Consider the following 21,482-nt stretch of genomic DNA (forward strand, 5'->3'; position numbering starts at 1 on the left):
GTGGCCTAGCATGGTATGAATTTCACCCTTAATGAAAGTAAGTTAACTGTCCAAAACACAAGCATCTGGCCTTCAGATCAAGGACCTGGATCCACCCAAACCCTACACATGGGGTGGCAGATAGAGTGGCCAAACAGGCAGACCCAACCTTATGTGTTACAGTACCAGGCCCCACCCCAAAGAGCTGGCATGAAGGGGATAGCCAGGGAAATGGCTACTGAATCTGCAATTATTATACCAGTCTGGTAGCCCAAGATCCTCGGGTAGGGTTGTGAATGGTCAATAATCACTATTCCAGTCCACAGGCTGGCGTAGCAGTTATAGAGGAACAATCCTGTGGTCCTAAAACCTTTTAACAGTTTAGAGAGCATTCTCTAACCATCTAAAGTCAGACTCAGTTAAAGATCCAAAGCAGGGTTGCTCCTGTTTTCAGGGGGAAAGCAAACACGAGTAGCAAACTTGAAATATTATTTTATCATTTTATTTTTCAACCTATGCTTCCCTGTGATGGCTGGGAGGAGAGAAGAGCAGAGGTGGCAAGGTGATTGAGACACTGGACTGGGATTCAGGAGACCTGGGCTCTGCCACAGGCTAAATGTGTGACCTTGGGCGAGTCACTTAATCTTTGTGCCTCTGTTCTTCATCTGTAAAATGGAAAATAATAGTACTTCCCAGCCTCACAGGGCTGTTGAGAGGATGCATTCATTCATTAAGGCCTGTTAGATGGTCACATGCTAATGTATGGAAGTCATATAAGTACCTAGATACACAGATAATAAGCAGACGTTCCACAGGACAAATTAACCACATGCACAGCCAAATGATAGACAGAGATAAGAGGTGTACAGTAGATAGGGAGTTTACAATGAAGTTATCTATGGTTTGACATGCAACTCCAAGATCAAGATAAGAACCAGTTTTATGAAGGAGATCAGCTCCTGAATGAGTGCACAGACACAGAGCAGATCACCTCAGAGCTGTAGCTGAGAACTTCTTCACTAGTTTTGTACTTGTCTTTCAGGAAGTTGAATTCAATACACTACATTTAATTAAACTTTAACTGAAAACATGGAGGGTGGAAGAATAGGCCCAAGTTTCCAACCCATTGAAATACAAACTTCAGGAAATGCTTGAGGAAATAGGGTTCTGGACCCCCTGCAAATATGGATTGACACGGGGGACTTGCACCTGCCATAAGGTAGTGAGAGCCACACCTGCATTTAGTCCCGTGTCCACTGAGGATATAGGGATCCACAAATGACTAGCAGTCCTACTAATTTATGCTAATTGAAGGCCAATCTGACGTATTGGAGGGAGACTGTCAAAGGCACAAAGGACAGTTAGACACCCAGCTCCCAATATAGTCCTAACTGCTCTTTGTACCTTTGAAAATTTCTCTCTAAAGGTATGTCCACGCTGCAATAAAAGACCCACTGCACTGCCGTGGCCACCCCAGGTCAGCTGACTCAGGCTCGCGGGGCTCAGGCTGCAGGCCCTACAGACTCAGTCCCACAAGCCTGAGTCAGCTGACCCAGACTCTGAGACTCAGTGCAGTGTTTTTTTTACCAAGGGACAGATATACCGTTAGCGGCTTACGGAGTCTATGTTTTCTTGTTATTCCTGTCTTTAAAATTTGAAATCACTCTAGTATAAGATTAATTGAAAAAATCTTCCTTTGAGGAATTTCTTGTTTGACCAGAATACATGTTATTCAAATAAGCTAAAGTGAAATTCAGTTAAGCGGCTGTTTGTTGCAGCACGATGAGACCGGCCTGTTAAAAAGCAAAAATGTCAGAATGTTATAGACTGAGCTTCCTGCCAAGACTGGTAAGTACCTGAATAACTGTCAGAAATAGACATCATAATCAGAAGCAAAAACCAATTTGGGCTCATATATAAATCTAGATCTATACACACAGACTCCACATTTTGCACTGACCATAGTTTTTTATGATGGGCCAGATCGAACCCAGGATCCAAATACCCCTGAACTTTGGGGAAGCTCTGATGCGGACCTTAGTTTGGATGCTTGCCTCTCAGTGCAAATCTGTAACCTTGCAAAATCCTACTCACCTCAGACAAGTACCCTTTTTTTTTTTTTTTTTTTAGCTAGGAAAATATCTTTGTTCTTTTTCATTCTCATCACTCGCATGGTAAAAGAAGGCAACAGATTTTGTGCTTTGGCTGGTAAATTTTGTGACAGCTGCACAAGGCTGAAGACATACAAGATATGGCTTCATGCCATTTTGCACGTGTTTAAGTAAGCAGATGCAGTTAAATCAGTTCAGCCCTCTAGTGTGGAAACAGTTATACCAGCATAAAGGTGTTTACCCAAAACAAGCTGTAGACGTCTAAACAGCTTTATATCAGTACAACTGTGTCCACACTAGGGGTCTGAACCAATTTAACTAAATTGTTTTTTCTACCAATTGATTAAATCAGTGCAAACCCCGTGTGTAGACAGCAAGCACACACACATGCTGGAAAAGGATTTCTTCTGTGGAATTATCCACTACAGTACACCAGACCCTCACTAGAACACGCATCTATATAGCGCGAATTTGCATGTAACGCGGTAGCGGCCATGGATCCCACATTTAATTACATTAATTGGAATTCATTTTAACGCAGTCCCCGCATTAACGCAATACCGCGCATGGATCCCAAATTCCGCATTCTAGCGCAGGTCCGGTGTATTATCTTTTATACTCTGTCGACCTGTATTCACATCTCCTCTTGTATTTGCCTTTCTCAGCTATACACAGATTACTTCACAAATGCTTTCAAACAGTGACTTTAACTTCTGCAATTTATGAAATCTTTCTCGTTCTCTCTCAGACATACAAACACACCCACCCCTACTACTCTGACACTCTTGCTCAGTTTAATTTGCCTCTTAGAACACCAAAACCCTTTTTATCCTGGGCCCTCAGGTTACTGGCATTATTACAACTCTTTTTTCCCAATAGCAAGCCAGGAAAGATGATAGAACCTGTCTGCGTGGCCAAAAGACTGGTCTCAACTGGTTCAGAGGAAAAAAATTGAGCTGTCTCTCTCTGTCTTTTTTTTCCTTTCTTGCCTTTAGCCAAAAGACCTGGGAGCATTTGATGTACAGTCAGCAGGTATAAAAAAAAATTATTGAAAAGGCTTGACTGCTCTTGGGCTATGACACTCTCTCATCAAAATCTGGATTTCTGCCAAGTTCATCTGTTAATGGACAGCCACAACCAGGGCTGCCCCTCCCCCCAACTTTTCCCTTCCCCTCCCTTAGTCTTCTCTGTTCTCCTACCTCCTTTCTAGCTCCTAAAAAACTAGACATCGATTATGTCTGTGCTTTTCCCTTTCTATTCAAGATAAACAAAGTGCTTCAAGTTCAGGGCACACCCTGGGACCTGGACAAAGCAATCTATCATTCTGTCTGCTGAACCAGTCTGGCCACACTAGGGACTGAAGAGACTAATGCTTCCAATGTACCAATTTTCCTCTTTGTGCTGCTTCCCTATTACTACAACCTCTTTTCTTTACCACCTTCTCAGGAGCAGATGTGCTTGACCACTTCCCTAAACCCTCCTGGCAGAGACTTCTTGTTGTGTTGTTGAAAGCAACCTCAAGAATTAAAGAAAGGAACACAGCTTCTGTCTGTCCCTCCCCGCTCCCCTACGCCCCTCCTATTTCCCTCCCCACATCCACTAAGAAACTAAGCCTAGAGCTACTTTTCCTTCCTCCCTTAAGAGGAGCTTTTTTTAAAGCGAATTCAGGTTTAAATTATATCCATTAATTCACTTCTGACTTGCAATTAAATGCAAATACACTTTTACAGCCAGCGCAGAGTGTATTAATTTTAACAGCAAATGACAAAATAAGAATACATTCCCTCAAAAAAACTAATAATGAGTGCACTATAAATAATATTAACGAGCATATTCACTAATACCTGTAAGCGCTTGAGATCCTTGAGTGGAAGGGATATAGAAGCATGCAGTAACATCAGATGCAGGGATAAGCTTCACCTGGTAGTTGCACGCTCTTTCCCAAATGCCAGTGCAGTCATCCAAATATACCGCTGGTAAAGCAGAGCATGTGTAACAGAGTATGTGTAGCCACTAGGGGCTACATCCTGCATATCTTGGACATTCAAAATTCCCCTCAAAGTCCACAAGACTTTGGGTGCACAAGGAACACAGGATGGGGTTCGAAGGGTTCAAATCTGAAAAGTCTTGGGCACCTCCTGCGAGGCACTAAATGCAAACAACTGCCATTGAAGGATGCACACTGCACCTCCCAAAATTAGACCCTATGCTGACAAACATGGGATTGTCGACCTAACACCAGGCCCAATCCTGCTGCAATGTAAATCAATCAGAATTACGCAACGGAGGTCAATGGGAGGACCTACTTGCTTCCCTAAAAACAGAGCAGTCATAGAAAATAATAAGAAAACACAAAATGCAGTTTCTAACAGTTAATGTGTCCATTTTGTAATGGTCCCAGCAGCCAGCCAGCAGCCCACTTAGCTCTTACCTTTCCAGCTTTAAAAAACATGCCATTTGCCTGTCAGCATTAACATCCTCTGCAATGTTTATTAACCAACATAGGGAAAAGCACGGTTTTTCTAGGTCCTTTGTTTCATTAGGACAGCTGTGTGCCATTCCCACCCCCTCCCACCCACCCTCTCCTAAAGAAATAATTAAATCCAATTAGGACCGGAAATAATGTACATTCGGTTCAGTGGCACATAGTGGGGGGAAAAAAAATCACAAAAAATGTGCCTTAAGATTTCACTCCCTTACAAGTTATTCACCTAATTTGTGTTTTGAACTGTTAAAATCATTTTTATCTTTAAAGGTCTGTATATGAGCTTTAAGTTTTGCAGCACATGAAGTATATAAAGAGAGAAAAAGTATTTCAATTCACTGTTCTTTAATAGCTCTTAGAAGAAGCCAGCTCTGCTACATCATTCCATATGTTACAATTTGGTTCTGTTCCTTCAATAGTTACTTAGTGAAGGGGGTTCCCCTGCAGTGGTTACTGATTTACAGAATCTTGGTATGTGATGGCAAAATTCCTTGGATAAGCATATGTTTGCTGATCAAATTTCAGATCATGTGTGTTCATTATTATGACTTGCTTGAAAACAGTTTGCTACCAGTTATGTAGGTTTGCCTAGATAGTTTTTCCTTTTTAATACTGAAAACAGCAATCGTGGGGGAGAAGAAGACGAAAATATAAATGTTTTTGTGTCTGTACATTGCCCCAAAATGTATTTTTAAAAGATTTATGGAAAGGATTACAATCCGCTAGGACTGGGAGGTGAGCGGAGAGGAAGTGAGACTCAGATTAACAATCAGATTTAACAAATCCAATTTAACATCAGCATTTTAAAATGAAATATTTCCCTTTACTTCTTATGGAATTATGTGCATTTGACATATGTGCAGTTTCAGATCCACCTAAGCATAAACCCAGGATACACTTATATATTGAATTGAAATCTGTATGTCATTAAGCAGAAACAGAACAAAGTCTCCTAACGCTACCAATATGTTTCAAATGTGAGTGATATATTTTAGCACAGGATGGCAAGCCCATGCTAGCTATTTTTAGCTCTCACAATGTGATCCTTTGTGTTGTTTGAGGAACTTTGTCAGTGTTCACCTTCCTGACAAGTAGCAATGCAGATATGACAATATCTGAGAATAAAATAAGGTTTACAACAATTCAACTATTTTACTTTTTAGCTGCATTGTAAGTCTGCTTTTATGTACAGAGAGATTTGGTTCAAAGTACCAAAATGACCCACCTCTGTATATGATGCTGGGAGAAGGTATTACTTTGATTTTATTTAAATTAAGTAATCTGGCTACCCTTCTCATTGCCCCAGCACAAAGTATGAACATTTACTTTTTTGCCATTTTCCTATAGTAAATTATCCATTAGATTTCATCATATCTTACTAAAGCAATTACATCAAGAAAATGATAGTGCGTGTGGAATCAATTATGCATACACTTGGCCAGAGACCAAAGGCTATGAAGTCGGGAGAGGGCAGAATCATTCAACACACACAAATAAAAAGCCCCTCAATCTCACAGATGGACCCCCATCAGTTCATCTTACTGCCTAAAAGTTCATGCACTTAATAATTTATTTGTGTTCTGGATACTGTTTCCCAGCTGAATATTAACAGCTTTGAACTGAAGCATGCTTTTAGCATGGTACAAATGGAAGCCATAGAAGGGCAGCACTGGGTCTCCTCTGAGGTTAAAATTATACTTATGTTTCTTACATAATGGTCATTTTCCATCTCCATTTATTTTCTTTCATTAAACATTCCCTTTAATCAGGATATCAGTTTCAGTGTTCTGATTCAGCTTGTTAACCAGTGACAAACTCATAAACCAAAGTTGAGCCCCAATTATGAAACACAGGCTGTTCAACAGATAAAACAAACACAAAGACCTGATTCTGCAACCAAAACCCATACCGACTCTGGGGAAAGGCCTGTGCAAGGATTGCAGGGATCATGCAAAGTATCCTCAGCCTGAATTTTGACAGGAAAGGAGAGGCATTTGACTGTTAATACCCTATCTGTCCAACAGGATCAGAGCACATGCACGGAGAAGGAGGGAGAGATGCCTGCTTGTGATTAGACAATTGGAAGACATGGGCCAAGCAGCCCTAAGAACATGATTTACTACTAACTAGGTGAAGACCAGTGCTTAGTTTGCATCAAGGCTTGCCGGGGCTGAGCCCAGCACCTCTAGGCTTGGCAGTTTATGCCCCTGGCACCTCTGGGCTTGCTGCATCAGTTATGAATGTAAAAATATTGCTTGACTCCCAGCATCTAATTACTTGCGCCCAGCCCTCTTCATTACAAATTAACCACTGGTGAAGACAGTGTGAGTGTTTAGGGAAAATGCAGGATGTAGAAGGGGCTCTGCAAAACATGCTATCCAGGGGGAATAATCTGGCCATGGTGAAAAACTGTTTGGTGTTTATGATTTTCAATCTAAACAACTAAAGAGCTGATGAGAGAGAAAATACATTTTCTTCGCACTGCAGGGCCTGACCCTGCAGTCCTTACTCACATAAATCTCTGAATAAATTCAATAGTAAAACTGGATAAGTAAGGGCAACAGGATCAGGTCCAGATTGCATGTTCTAAAGTAGTCCTGTAGTTCTAAGAAATACCTAAGTGTTGAAGTATTCCATTTTACTATTATCAGATTGCTAGCAGCTAAACCTCTAACTTTTGCCAAGACAACTCTAATTCACTGAAAAAAAAATTATATCTAGCTATATTTATATAAATATTAAAAAAATTTAAAGGAATGTCTCCCCCAAATGGGAACAGTTTCATTCTCCATTTCCAACAAACTGTACTTAACATTAAAAGAGAACTGATAAAACATATTTAATTACTCAAGGTTAGACTTCTAATTCCTCAATTCACTAAAGGAAACTTGGCAAGAAGATGCATCATTTTGCTGCTTTCGACTAGAGCATCTGAGGGAGAAGAGCCACTGAGGCAGCTAATACACAAAACATGATCAAAAGTGATTAACAACAGCTTCATATGCAAATTGCATTAATGAAGGAGTGCAAAGTCATCATGTAAATTAAATATGTCAAATCTCTTGGTGAACTTTCCATCTTGAGAAGAAAAAACACTGCTTTAATTTTTTTACATCATCAATTTTCCAAGATTGAAAATCTAAGAATCTTGGTGCTATAAAACAATTTTCACCTTTTTTTTCTCCTTCAGCAGCCTGACAAGCTGGCCTGATGTGTGCCGAATGCACATGTTAATAGGCCAATCAAAAATGCAAAACAATTCGCAATTACTGCAAGGACCTAATGGTCATTAGAATTTACAACTAGGTAATGAACTAAAGTCTGCCCACACCATGCATATTCATAAAGCAATTTAGCCTTTGAAGATTAAAGAAGTGCTTAAAATTCAAATGAGCTTTAGCAAATTATCAGTAAGATTCATCCAAAAAGCAAAAGGGTTTTTCTTCCTATGATTTCCTTTTTTAAAAAAAAATGCAAAATTGTTATATCTTCCAGACTGAGCTTAAACTAAACACAGGGCTCCAAGTCAAGCCAAAGGGGCTAGAGACAAACAGAGGCAGAAAACATTGTTATGGATTTTGTTCATAAAACTAAGCCCTTAAGAGCCAAACCTATCTCTTAACATGGTAATTTATCAAAAGCACCACAGACTTGCTCATAGGCAGTATTGTGTGCTGCTCTCAAAGAGCAGATTAACAAGATTTCTGCCACCCTCCAAAAAAGCCTTTTACCGTCAAGTCACATCTTCCATGTAAACATCAAATGTATTATCAAAACATTATTTTAATCAAATGCAGTGGTATTAATTTTTAAAAGTGTATGCATTTAAAAGAAAGCAAGGGAAAAAAATCATGCGTAATGAAGGCACTTGGTTCATTTCAGATGTGTGAAAATCCAGTCGATTTGGCACTTACAGTCAGAATGGATCATACAGATGTCAGCTGACAGTCAAAAAGTTTGTTCTGCAGTTAGTCAACAATGTGGGAACTGAGATTATCATGCATCAGACTTCAAAAATGCAAAAGAACCCTATCTCTTAGGGCCCAATCCTGAAAACACTTAATCTGAAGAGTAGCGTTTACTGTCATGAGTAGCCCCATAGAAGTCAATGGGACTGCTCACAGCAGTAAATCCTACTAACAGTTCTAAGTGTAATTTACAGGATCGAGCCTTTAATTCTCCACTTATGCTTAAAAAGCACCACATATAATTTAAAATGCTCCACTGTTTAAGGGAAAAGTTTCATGAATAAAGCAGGGATCGTGTCTTTTGCTGTCAAGGTGAACTGACTTTGAAGGATTATAGAACATTCAAATAATTTATATTCCCACCCCTCTACTCCCTAGGCTATTTTCCATAGCTAATCTTACCTGCAACCTTTTCGAACCAAAAAGATACACACAACTATTCCTGTTCCCTTGCTTCTCTCCTCCATCTGTCCTGTTCACTAAGTCTTTACATTTTAACATTTATTAGAAAGAATAGAATTCAGTACTGTGTGAAAGCTGCATCAACAAACATATGTATCAGCCACAGGTCTCCAGTTTTGACCAGTTCTCTTTGACACTAACATTACTTTACATGAGTAGAGTTCAATGAGGGTTGATATGGGATGTGACAGCATAACCAGAATTAGATTAAAAACAAAAGTTTAGAAACTAAGGCTATGTTGCCAACCAAATGGCTTCTGAAGGCCAAATATCTCAAACTTCCTTCAAGTCTGTTTCCCTATTAGATTTGTTCTCTCTTTCTCTGCTTTTAGAGCAACTACAGTACGCAAGAGTAAAAGCACATATAAGGGCTCTAAATTTTCCTAAAAATAAGCAATTAACTTATTGCCAGAATTCGGCAAGCAATCGTGACAGACTACCCTGAGCAGAAAGCAGAAGTCGTGATCCCTGACCCTCGACCAACACAAAAGAGGCAGTGCTAGCACAATACCTGCTGTCAGCAACTGAATTATTTTTATACAGGAATTTTTATCTCTATTGTACAAACAAGTATGTGTCTGTGCTGACTTGTTAAGCAATCCACTTGTATGTAGAATAAGATTTTTTTTCCTGCTACCAGTCACACTGCTCTAAGATCAGTAGAAATACATACTCTTTGAAGCTCCTCAAATGTTTTAGTTAAAAGGACAGCAGTTGTTTTCAAAGATCCAAGACTATCTTTATCAGAATTTAATTTTTCCTTGTTGATTTTTTCTAACATAACACAAATTTAACATAGGACACTATATAGTTTATTACAAAATATTACAGCCTGTAAAGAATTCCGCAGGAAGGAACATTCTTTTTTCTTTTTTTTAATACAAACAACTATTTTGCAGAGAACGAGGATGTGACATTATTGCGTTTCCTTTGAACAAAACAATTTTTAAATAATATTACTGATAAATAAATGGTCTAAAGCCATTGATTACACTGAAGCAGTAAATGTATCATACATATTATGTGAACTGGCTTTAGTGCAATCCTTAGCTGATCATTATTTTTTCTCCAACAAGAAATAAACTCAATGGCCAATACACAACAAAACTAACATGGCAGTGTCTGATACATCAGCTGTGATGTTGATAGTATAGCCAGGTAACATTTTATTTGATGGCAAATTAATTGCTATAATTTTTGCTGGTGTTTTTTTTGGGAAGGGAGAGGGCGGTTGGGTTTTGGGTTTTTTTTTGTTTTTGGGGGACCGGAGGGTTGTTTCTTGCATTTTGTACTTCATTGCCTTCTATATCAACTGAGCAAATAATGAACATGAAATTAGAAATTAGAAATTGTTTCCTCATGGGTAATGTGCTAGAACTTGAGTTTATTAAAAGAAAGGAGACTAAGATATATAGTTATAGATATAGATACAGATACACACACATACACAGTGCCAAGGTTCTTCAGGTCCCTGTTATTCAACAATATCATTCTTTATGTGGTTAGAGGTTTTTAATCAGAAAAGTGGTTTAGATAAAGCTAAGATTAAATTGTAGGTGTGACAGTTCAGCATTTATGTTGAGAACAAGGAGGATGCAAACAAAAACTCATTGTTTTTGACTGGACAAATCTCCCCAGGTAACCCTTCATCAATGTACATGTTCAGTATTCCAGTGTGAATTCAACGACTGAAGCTGATTCAGCCCTAAATAACACACTGACAACACCTACTTATAAAGGCACAGTTTAGCAGTGAAGTTGCTTCCCTCACCACAACAGTTATTTCACAGAAAGATTAAGCTTGATCATTTCCTTGATGTTCATGTAGTTATTATTCTGTGTGTGTGTGTGTCTATCACACTAACCTTGGTATTTTATATTTTTAGTAAAACACAAAAATCTGATCGCAGGCTGGTTTATATGCACCCATTCAATATGGAAAGGTGTTGTTTTACAGCAACCTGTTCAAGTAAAACTTCCAATAGAATTGCATCAGACAAGCTCACATGGGTCTCCAGAGGGAGCAGAGAGAAGAAACACTTCTGTGCACTATCTGCAAACCTAGAACTCAACAGCTTTTTGGCAGCCAATTTGTTTCAAGTGTTTTGTTTCAGGAAACGTGTATTTTTCTTTGTATGTTTCATGGATTTACTACAACTGGTTCTGACAGCTGCTGATTCTGTTAAATGAACACATTATTAAAAATCCTCTAACATCCCCAAGCTGAGAAATATACATTTTAATGGCATTTAAATTGTGAACCTGTAAGAATGTGCAAATGAAACCTGTGTGAATACTAACTCAGTTACTCTGGATTTAAAGCCTCGCTTCATTTTTACAGTAGGGGGTAAAGGAGACTGAAGCTGACTGCATATGTTGATTATATTTCCTTTGTTTCAATCAAGTATAGATAGAGACATTTAAAAAAGGGAAGCAAAATAAACAATCTCAAGCAGTAAAAATAAATGAGGGCTAATACTGTAAAAAAGAAAATACTCCAATTATTGACATATTTCCAAATAATTCCATTCTATGTCATATATGCAATTTTGTGGGTGGAGGGTTTGGAGAGGGTTGGGAGGGGTGAAGGAGAAAATCAGTTCTTTGAAATGAAGCAGGAAAAAAGTGGATGTTTTCATTTTGCCTTAGATCAAAGGAAACCAAGAATGGAATCTGTGGCATTTGAACATTTTTCCACCACTGTCTTTCACACTAGGCCATCTAAGTTTTATACAATTCCCCAGACTAGCTGCATATTAAGCTTGCTGTGTACAGCTTTATTATCGTGTGGTAGTATGGGAACATTAATATTCCTGTGGAGCCTCTGACAGGACATTTACATGTGCCCATCTGAGCTCACACCTGAGAGCTGCTCCAAGGTACAGTAACTGTGCTCCTATTGTAAAGGCAAATGAAGAACACAAATTCCCTGCTGGGATCAGGGCTGCCCTCACCACACCCCACACCTCAAACCTTTCCCTTGCCAACATAACTCAATGCCACCTCAGAATGACGAATGAGCTGAAGCACCAGCACCAAGTACTAACCCTCTAAGAACAGCAAAAGCCTCTCTGAAATATTTTTAAAATGCACAGTGAGTGCCGCAGGCCAGTAAAGGTTGGGGAACAAACTCCAGTGAACCCAATACAGAATACATTGCATACTAACACTGATTAGAAATACACGATGATGTTTATAAGGCTTCAAAATGGGTTTGGCATAAAGCAGACTGGCTTTAATAATGAAGGTACTTTTTATTTCAGATTTGCCTTTGGTCTCTGTTTATGTTCAAAGCTGCAGTCTCAGGCCCTGCTGCTCCATGCATTTATGCACATGTGTAGGTTTATGCATGTGAGCCCTGACTTCAGTGAGACAAGTCACCGCGCATAAAATTAACACCAAGTACTTGCAGAATCAGACCTTAAAGGCCAACTTACATTTAGTAGAAATTCATTTTGTGATGGAAAACAATTCTGGCAGCAACAATATGGTTTGTGGATAAACTGATTAGCCTATTGTTTTAAAAACTATGTAGTAAATCACAACGATAAATTTACTGAAATGGACCACAGTGGGCCCAATCCTGCTCCCAATCAGGTCCAATGTTGCGTATATTCAGATTAAATATGCTTATTTCCCCTGGGGGGAAAAGCATTGAATTTTATGACCATGTTACAAATAACAATACAATAACAATACAAATAACAATATTAAATTATATGATCTGGACATATTTTATGAACTTCAGCAATACCCCTCAAATTGACACACACAATAAAAACCTCCTATATGGAAAACTGTATTGAAAATGTGCACCAAGTTAAAAAATAAAAATCCCTTGTAATATCAACACTGCTAGCAGAGCCATGACCCAAATGAAATCTGAACAAGCAGAAAGGTACTAAAGATCCTCAGTGATTAGATCCCATGCTAAAAAAGTGGCAATGTGCCAAGCAATGTCCAGCTTGATGTTAAATGCCTTTTATTGCACAAAGCTGGTACTATTGGATATAAAAGCAGACTGGAGATTGGGGTGAATTTTGTCAAAAAATTTCTTTATATAATAAACAGTGCGAGCAGACAAACAAATGGAGATTGAATTCCCACTGCCTGACAGTCTCTCAAGTCTCCTTAATTGTCTTTATTACTTGAATTGAATAAAAAGGGAATTCAAGTTCTCAGGGTTGCATGTACAAAACTGTGTAATGCTAAAAGATTTCCTTCTCTTTTAAATTTACATTACAAAATTATGGAAATCTTTAGGAAAGAATCTATTTCTCCCCTGTAATCTAACGTTAAGATCTTTTACTTACACTTTCTCCCCCTCATCATCCAGCTCCCATATTTCAGTCTTTATTGTTCAGTCTGGCTACATAGGGTGTACATTTATTAAGTATATTATTTTCAAAGCTTGTAGCGTTTAATGTTAATCTGCACCTTTTTCATATCTGCTAAATTTAATGATTGCTAGGCTGGCTCTTCAACCACAAATATTTTGTATCCAGCTATATTTCAATCCATGGTGAGTTTCACAATTAAATATCACATATAATAGAAGAAAGAATGCAAAATATATTTCTAGTCCTCTAAACCAAAGGATACGATTTGCAGAAGACAAGAAATGGGGCAATTTAAGGAATTATAACACTTTTGATGCCTCCCTGGAATAATCATGCTCAATCAGAAGGAAACTTTCTACACTCTGCTTCTGTTCTTGAAATGAACACATATTTGTGTTTCCAATAAAAGGCTATTTTTACATTAACTATCTGTAACAGCGGGGAATAGAAAAACTAACAATCTCCACCTCATACAAGGGATGATCTTGATATCACATGGATGCTTCTTCAAAACTGTTATTTATAAAAAGGCAACAAGGAAAATGCACAAACAGTTTAATCTTTTATGTGTCACTGAAAGAGTAACAACTTTTGAATCGCCTACGTTTTAAACATTTTTTTCCCTCCTAGAAGTAAATTTCTCAGCCATACAGGCCACTGTGTTTAATTAAGCTTTCAAAAGTCCTCTGACAATGCCAACAATTGAAAGACACTTCTGTAGCTCAATCATGCAATCATTGTGACAGTTCTATTTACAATTTGTCTTAAAGAGACTTTCTCTGACATTGTACTTTAACAAAACATCCAAGCTGCCAGTTCACAACCTTTCTCTGTCTTATTTACAAATACAGTTTGTACGCAGGACTGAGAATCTCATAATCATGAGTCGCTGGATAGTGCCCTCACAAATTTTCCACCTTATAACTATTTTGTCCAGCCCATTACTATCTGCTATGAAGCTTTGTTTTGAACAATTACACTTAGAATTTTAGCCATTTTAGTATATTTAAGCTTCTTCTGTCTAATTGTTTAGATGCAATGCTAACTATTCAGTTGGTCAGCCAAAGATTTTTATACAGAACAAAATAAAATAATAATAAGGAAATGCACTTTATGCATCACAGAATTACAACATTAATTGCTAATAGTGTACTAAGAGAATTTCTGTGGCATATAGACAAGTCAAAGAAATTCTATTCTGAGAATTCTAATAGTTAAATGTACTTGGTCCATCAGTTAGTATCATACTAGGTTCATTTTCCATTTGATTATTCAATGGAAACGTATTTCTTACATTTGTTTTCCTTATATTGGATTTGTATCTAACTGGCGATTGGAGAAAACAGATGTAGGCACTCAAAGTGAACCTCTTCCTCTCTCTCTCTCTCTCTCTCTCTCTCTTTATTTTTATATACACTATATAAAGCTATACAATCATAATTATAAATTATAAATGAGAATATATGTAACATTCCAATGAGATAAATATGAAGTGTAGTAGTAGTTAAAATGCCTTTCCCCCCCCAAAAAAATAATCTTTCATTAATCTATACAGCTTTATATATTCAACAAGCATAAAAACCTAACACCAATGGACTATAAATATTTCTTTTCCCTTTTCAGTAAGTGAACAGCAGTTTTACATACACTGATATCTTGGTACTTCAGTTAAATTTTCCTCTATTGTAAAATAAGAGACTGGATAACTAAACCCTTGCCGTAGCACTCACTGCAAATCACAGACTGCAAGTATCTGGTGGTGAATGTTTGACACACATATTGATGAAAGCTGCCTCATTGGACCCACACAACATATCCTATTAATTTTCATTAAATTTATGACATTTCTGCCATAGCACTGGATTGTCACTCAAAATTGTATATCAAGCCAAAGAGAGATACACACACATACACAAAACAGCTATGTGTGGATGTGTGTATCTATATTTTATGTATATGCATGCATATTCTACATGTACACACATACTATTATACGCATTCCTTTATCTGGAAAATGGTTAGGATGAAGAGACGCCTAGAGACAGTTAAAATATACATCATTTCACTGTACATTTGAGAGACTGCCTTTCTTGTAGTTGGGTGCATTGATCCCTAAGCATTACTTATCTTAGGAAGATGGTCTTTTATTGTAATGCACCAAATTATTGACTGTAAAATGACACGCAAAGCAGGTACTGTAAATATATCTAACTTAGAACACTACAGTAACCTCTTTCTGAAGAATACTTAACTGGCTGCATTTTTACATTGTTATTAAATATATTTTCTGGACTTTTATCATGAAGAATTGGTTCATTCAGTTCCTGTAACATTTATCCCTATTTTTTAAATTACATATTCACATATCTTTTGCATTCTTTGTGATTATTGTTTCCTTTCTACTTTTGCAAAAAAAGGAACACAGATATAAAATATGGGAATTAGTAACTGCCATTCTGAGATTCACTTCAGGGACCCCCAAAATACCTGAACTCCACAACTTATTCAATGACCCTGACTGTTAATTTCACTGATGGACACTGGAAATCATTGGTGTGATCATTCCAGCTATTGACATATTACTTTGTGATATGACAAAACTGTCTCTTGGTTAACTAATTCCAGTGTGGAAACATATTAAATAAAAATTAAAGGAACAGTATAAGAGCTCATAATTATCCATGCATGAAAGCTTCACCTCACCTGAGTCACATCACTTGTGCACCCACTGGAGAGCTTGTATATATTTTTCCTTTGAAAACAATTAGAAGCTGATCTTACATTCCTTCCACACCCAAAACTCCCATTGATTCCAGCTGGAGCTTTGAATGTGCAAGAAATATAGACAGTTTTGGACTTCTGGTATGTGTCAGTTTTAAACATAATTGCACAGAAATCTCTCTGCACAGGAGACATGAAAAGAACTGGAGCTAGATCTTGCAGTCCTTACTTACAAGAGTAATCTTTACTTCTGTGTGTAGTCCTATTGACTTTCATGGAACTACTTTTCTGAGTAAAGACTATCTGCATACATATGGATTATGTGCATGTGAAAGGGTTTGCAGGATCAGGTCCTTAGCTTGTTTTTTGTCTGTTGTATATTGTACACACCCCGAAGTCAGTCCTTAGCTTACTGAACCATTTAGAAGAACAAGGGACAGTTAAAAACATATTATTCTTCTAATTAGCAACACCATTATATCCTTCAGGGCCAAATTCTGCCCACTTAACTAATGCTAGGAATCTAATTAATGGTAACCACCCTATATATATGAGTAAAGCAGGCAGGCTTTGGCTCATATGGTTCAACAACTGTAATAGTAGAATTCTAAACTAAAGCAAAGAATTCTAAACTCCTCAGTGTGGTTGTACCTTAGACTGAATGGCCTATATGAGACCATGGCAAGAAGTGTGGTTTTAATTCTTGCTTGACAGATACTGTGTTTTGTCTTTTAAACAGAGCCGTTCAATATGTAAATACGATGTTACATCACACAAGTGTTATTCCATATTTGGTGATTTAGCATGGCTTCAGATCTCTGAAGACTACAAATCCCTTCCGCTAGGCTCTTGCTTCATTAATCATGCCCTACACTTCTGTTCATTTTCCTTCAAATCACAGACAGCACATGGAAATGGTCACTGCCATATACTACTCTGGAAAAAAACTCTTTAACCTACATGTCACAGAAGTTGAATGTGCTGGAAAATTTAAGCCATCTTTCAAAATGCAGCTTGCCAGGAAGTTGACCCTATCTATAAGTGTGTGTGTGTGTGTGTGTATACTATTACTACAAAGCTTTCAAAAAACATAAATGCCACATTTGATTTTAATGATTGGTTGGATGAAAAAAATATCACATTGAATCCTGCAGTGCCTACTGACCTATTATGGTTGAACTGTGTGGCCATGGTAAGTCAAAGACAAGATCCAATATATCATGTGATTACAAACAATACTTTTGCTAATACTGAATTACCCTTTAGGCTATTAAAATAGAGGTAAAAGTGATGTCTTATCCTAACTGATGTTTCCATAAAACTAGATCAGGCATTGGTTGATTTTAATATGCCACAGCACTACATATTTATAATTATATTTTAAGCATAATTTAATGTAATTTTCAATACCAAGCAATGGGTGGTGTTCATATTTACTTTCAGAATTTTAGAAACTAACTGACTTGTTAGCCTTCCAGTATTTCTCCGATTTTCTTTTTCATATTAAGTTCAATTATTTTAACCTCAGCCACTGAGACATTCACATAGTTAGTGTCTTTCCAATTAAAAATGTATCATAGGGAATGACATTATTTACTTTTTTAAATTACATTTATATATTGTTTGTTGTGCAAAACAGAACTCAGTCTTGGACATTTGTACGGGTGACATGTGGTTGTGTAAACCACAAACAAAATCAAGATACATCTGTCAAAACCACATCAGAGACAAGAGAGAGCACAGAGAAGCATTTATCATTTGGCTGAGGAGGCAGGCTGCAGACAGCGGCCTTTTCTGTCAAACCAACCTTTTGAAATTTCCAACATGCCCTTAAACTTTTTGAATAAGCATGTCTGTGCGCTTCAGCAACTGCCCTCTCTACTCTGGCCTGGCCAGTCGAAAATGGCATCTTAAAGTCAAGGTCGGTAGTGTCACTTTGCCATGGGGCTGTGTTTAATTACAGTCCATACGCTGACAGCCAATATGGATCCAAGGCTAGCTGATGCTCAGCTAACTCTTTCACCCCTGAGTTAACAAAAGACTGTAAAGCTAGTTCTTGTATAACACAGCAGTATGTAAAATATACATATATGGAATTAAGATAGACAACACACAAGGAGACAGCTTCTATACTATATACAGATAAGAAAACAGAATCCCAGCAAACCCTGTTGAAAATACACACTAGCATTGCATGGGCCTGTTGATGCTATAACTACTCAGCCACTTGGAAATATTTTTTGTGTACTTAATATGAACTGAAACGCAGAGTATTTAACACGTTGGCTGTCATGGTGACTAGAACGGAAAAACAGACACAGCACTTCACAACTGTGAGCATTATTACTACAGTTTGACTGAACATAAACTTGTAAATGCTTCTCCTTGCTTCAATTTACCTGCTATATGTTCCTGTTTAGGGCAGATTCCTCTAGATGACGTTGATAAACAATCGTCATCCTCTGGTGTGACCTGGATGCCAACCTCCACAGGATTGGATGCTTTTTTCAGCTCACTTGGTGAGGGTGAAGGTGGCTTATCCACAGCCTTCTCTAAGCAGAGACTGCCATTGCATTGTTTCCGTTTGTGCTCAATAAAAATAAGAATGTCCCCCAATGGGAAGTTCATCTGACACTGGCCACAAGTAAGGAGGTCATGATCCCCTTCTGGAGCTCCCAACGTGCCATGCTCTGGTTCATCATCAGTAAGAATGGCTTCAAGAGGTTCGGCTGCAGTTTAAGAAACAAAAGGAGAAACGTTAGACCTCTTGTGAAAAGAAGGGGAAGGTGGGGAGAGAGAAAATCATGTTGTTGAGCCCTCTGTTCATGGATGCTATACCGATTTTTGAATATTTATAGAATGAAAAAATTAAACCTGCATTACGTGAACAGATATCACATTATCAGTCCAACAAGAAGCAAATGTAGTTATCGGTGTTGATAGGGAATATATTTTGAGAAAGCAGCTGTAATATGCAGAACTGTCAGAATGGAACCTGCAATCTTATCTATATTCCTGGATTTAGACAAAGTTCTAATTTGAATGAATGATTTAATAGTAAAAATTAAAATAACAGCTGTGAAAAAAATTATTGTGAGACAACTATGGTATCATGAAGAAAAGCCAATACTGTCCTTTGTTGCCAGAGGTGTTATTTATGTTTATGTATTTATGACTGAAGTGTGTGTGTGTGTGTGTGCATGCACACGTAATGTATGACTTGGTCATGGAATAGCTATATATTGATGACCAAGTCATACGTTTTAAAATGTTGAACTGTGAGTTAGGTGTGTGTGTGTGTGTGTGTGTGTGTGTGCATGCAAATATATGAACATACACATTAAAAGCCACATAGGTCGTGCATGCAGACTTACGCACAGGGGCTACATAGCCCTGTACTGTGTGTGTATGTACGTATGTTTATATATTTATATTATATTCCGTTTACAAATTGAAAACTTGTGAACTAATCATGGGAAAAAAGACAAAATTAATAAATAAGGAAACTAAATAACAATACTTTTCAGATACCTCCCAGAAATTAAAGAAATATCAAATTCACTGGCAATACTACTTAGACACATTAACTAAACAGGATACTTTTGCATATTTAAGAAAATAAGCCAATTAGGTTTTTTTGTTTTGTTTTTTTTCATTCTGAAAAAAGGAATGCCTAAATTATTCTAAATATGTTAGCAATTGTGGTCTTCATCATATATAAATCAGTATGGTCAACTGAATACCACATTTCATAACAACGGTGAAAAGACCTTTCTTTAAACTTGAAATACCCTGCCTAATGTTGTCAAAGTTGACTAATTTTCTGAATGAGCTCCAAAAAGCTTCATTATGAGACTATTTCTACACACATAGTCGTCAGTGGATTGTATAACAAGGCAGACATGCCTTTCTTTTCTGTTTGCTTTTTTTAACTTTGTACTGAAATATCTTGGCAATATGTATGCAGCATTCATCACTATAACCTTGCAAGAAAAATAAACCTGTTGGTATTTCTCTCCCTATGCAACATAATACATATACTAACAACAACAACCAAAATGAGCTGACACTACAAAACATAAAATGCCTCAAAATGTTGCCAGTAAATGAAAGTGAGACCCAATACAACTCTTAAACAGTTAATCAGTCTGACCTTCTTTAGCGAGCCTCCAATTTCACATTTAATGAACTTAAAGCCACAGAGAATCAAAAAATAGATTTTAATTTGACTGCAGAATATTGGAACAGATTTTGATAAAGTGCAAAAATCCAGTGAACTCAGGTTAAATTTATTTCAACCCTACCTAGGTTGAATATTGAGGAGGAAGATCTGGAGTAGCTCCCAGTTGTGCTGTGTAACATAATATTGAAAGAGCACCTTACCGTACCTTAGCTCCAACTAGGACACACTGATACATTCCATAATTTCTTGCCTCTAGTGCTACTCCTAATTTAACATAAGGTCAACTACAGGAATATGAAGGTTATATTCATATTAATAAAAACAATATCTTAATCATTTGGGTTTTCTTCTAACCTTACTGACCAAAAGATAATACACAACATGCATTTACACTTTTCTGGCATAGAAAAAGAAACAGGAATGTTTCTGAAATGTCTGTCTATATCATTTTCTCAAGTAACAACTGTTTGCATTTGCACAAAGTGAGTAACTGAATATGGAATTCATTCCATCAGATCCTTTCTACAAAAAAGGCATTTTTGTGTTAAGCAGTAATTGTAACTTTTAGTTTACTAACTCAAAGTAGCAAAATATTTTTTAAAATTGATATTCTCCTTATAACTGTTTTGACTGGAAACTAGCACAATAATAACTCAATTGTAATATTTATTCGTTGGCCTGATTTGTTTCTGAAATTGTCAATATTACTGAGCAATGAAAAAGAATATTGTGCTCAGATACCAGACAGTTAAAAGTAATGGGAAACAAAAACAGACTTTGCTAAAGACTGTACTGACTGGGCTGATTTACAATCAAAACCAGGAAATGAAGTGGGAATTCAGAGGTTGCTGATTACACCTCCACATTTCACCTAATTAATTTTATAGGAGGCAAAGTTCTTGAAAATAACAAGATGATCAAATGTACAGATATAAAACCTGTAACCTCAACATTTTCTGTGCTCTTAAGGTAAATTATTGCTAATTAACAAGAATGATATACTAATGTATGAAATACCTCTGGCAATGTGTTCATTACAAAACATTTGGCTCCTGATGCTCTGGGAGAAAGCAAAATGTGTTTTTATTATTTCTGCTGTTAAAAAAAAAATCAGGAGCACAAAGAAAATTTGAAAATACAATTCACCTGGTCTTACCACTGATTTGCAGTGTACATCTTTTAATTCTTGGGCAATCACAAGCTCCTTCCTGGGTATCTAATCATTGGCATATG

General features: G+C 37.3%; 1 protein-coding gene across 6 annotated transcripts in view; it reads right to left on the reverse strand.

Moving 5' to 3' along the window:
• BCL11A (BAF chromatin remodeling complex subunit BCL11A) overlaps positions 1–21,482 on the reverse strand; it is a 102,301-nt gene that overhangs the window by 75,768 nt on the left and 5,051 nt on the right. For 3 of the 6 annotated variants that reach the window (XM_038393909.2, XM_038393911.2, XM_038393907.2), the window contains exon 2: positions 18,466–18,795. In XM_038393909.2, coding sequence (XP_038249837.1) covers positions 18,466–18,795 — 330 coding nt within the window. Of the gene's footprint in view, positions 1–18,465; positions 18,796–21,266; positions 21,310–21,482 lie in introns of those variants that run through there. The other 3 variants (XM_043511950.1, XM_043511949.1, XM_043511951.1) reach the window with 2 other exon arrangements.

The sequence above is a fragment of the Dermochelys coriacea genome, chromosome 3 (genome assembly GCF_009764565.3).
Source record: "Dermochelys coriacea isolate rDerCor1 chromosome 3, rDerCor1.pri.v4, whole genome shotgun sequence".
Taxonomy (NCBI): Eukaryota; Metazoa; Chordata; order Testudines; family Dermochelyidae; genus Dermochelys; species Dermochelys coriacea.